The 1698-nt window shown below is 45.9% G+C and overlaps 1 protein-coding gene across 1 annotated transcript; it reads left to right on the forward strand.

The window, feature by feature from the left end:
• The first annotated feature begins 254 nt into the window (after positions 1–254).
• Positions 255–1313, forward strand: LOC149374658 (uncharacterized). The gene has a single exon (XM_089592402.1). It carries the CDS (start codon positions 255–257, stop codon positions 1311–1313), a length of 1059 nt encoding a protein of 352 aa, XP_089448528.1.
• Positions 1314–1698: the final 385 nt, after the last annotated feature.

Consider the following 1698-nt stretch of genomic DNA (forward strand, 5'->3'; position numbering starts at 1 on the left):
CCGTGCTCGTAAATGCTTCGATCGCACAGTGGCCAGGCTCAAAACAGACGACAAGAACGACAAGCTCTATACAGATTTCATGAATAAATAATTAAGTCTTAATCAGGGTGGTTTTCAATGGATCAGCCTTTACTTCCTCTGGACATTCACACAACAGCAAAACTCACACGGGACCTAATCTACTGCCCAACATGACAGATATACTCTTCTGGTTATGCACATTCAAATGGACTTTCTCTGCGAACATCTCCAAGATGTATCGTCAGATCAAGGTTTATCCAGACGATTGGGATTTTCAGCGAATCATCTGGCATAGCAAAACTCACGAGGAAGCTTACTTCCAGCTTACCACAGTGACCTACGGGACGAGGCCTGCTCCATTTCTGGCCACACGCTCACTGCTGCAGCTGGTGAAGGATGAAGGGCACCATTACCCCCAGGTGGCCCGGATTCTCACCAGCGGCAGATATGTGGACGACATTTTTGGTGGAGTGGAGACTCCAGATGAGTTGAACGAGCAGGCCCTACAACTCAAGAAGATGTGCATGGTGGGCGGATTGCCCCTGGCTAAGTGGCACTTAAACTCGACAGGAATCAGTTACTTAAACTCCAGTGAAGGATCAGCACTCTCTCTCGATGAATGCGATGCTAAAGTACTCGGAATGGTTTGGAAAACACTTTCAAACAATCTTACCTTTCAGTGCATACTCAAGCCTCTCAGTCAAACTCCAACGAAGAGAACAATTCTTTCAGAAATATCTCAAATCTTCAATCCTTTCGGAATAGTTGCTCCAGTGATTGTTGCAGCCAAACTCATCATTCAGGAATTGTGGCTACTCAAAATTACATGGGATACACCCATACCAGATGCTCTCGCTCAGAGGTGGCTACAAATACGAGATGATCTAGCTAAACTCTCTGGAGTGACGGTTGCTAGATGGTTTGGAGCACATCCTTCTTCTGCAGTGGAACTCCATGGCTTTGCTGATGCGTCTCAGAATGCTATGGGTGCTGTGATTCACCTGGTGATAAAGTCACACTTAGCCACGTCAAGCTCATTTGTCTGCTCCAAGACAAAAGTATCACCACTGAAGAGGATGTCAATACCAAGGTTGGAGTTGACAGCAGCTCTCATCCTGGCTAAACTCACTAAGTATGTCACCAACCAACTCACACTCAATATCAGCAACATTTACTTACGGACAGATTCGTCAGTCACACTCTATTGGATTTCTTCTTATCTAAATATGTGGAAGGATTTCGTCAGGAATCGAGTTGCAGCAATTCAGGATCTGGTCTCTGCAGCACATTGAAGACATGTCCCTGAAAAGGAGAATCCTGCTGACTGTGCTTCTAGAGGGATTCTCACTTCAAAATTGATTTAGCATAGGCTCTGGTGGCATGGACCAGAGTGGATGATACAACCCCAGGATCGTTGGCCTCTACAGCCGAGTAACGTTGAGGTGGAGGATGAGACAGAGGCGCTTTAGGTGTCAGCATTGGTGTCATCAGTCTCGGACTCAGAGTTTTTACTCAGGCTCACTCAGTCCAGCTCTACATTGCACAAATTTTATCGTATCACAGCCACCCTCTTACTTGCTTGTGCCAAGTTCAAAGCCTTACTCACACACCAGGAATCATTCGAAGCTGTTACTGCAGAACTTATCACTCAAGCTTAGCTCTCACTCATCCGATTAA

Source organism: Copidosoma floridanum, unplaced genomic scaffold (assembly GCF_036245765.1).
Source record: "Copidosoma floridanum isolate Cflo_tuat_1 unplaced genomic scaffold, Cflo_Japanese_pri ptg000016l, whole genome shotgun sequence".
Taxonomy (NCBI): Eukaryota; Metazoa; Arthropoda; class Insecta; order Hymenoptera; family Encyrtidae; genus Copidosoma; species Copidosoma floridanum.

Excerpts from the sequence above, each read along its gene's own strand:
- LOC149374658 (XM_089592402.1), top strand. The coding sequence starts at position 255 with ATGTATCGTCAGATCAAGGTTTATCCAGACGATTGGGATTTTCAGCGA.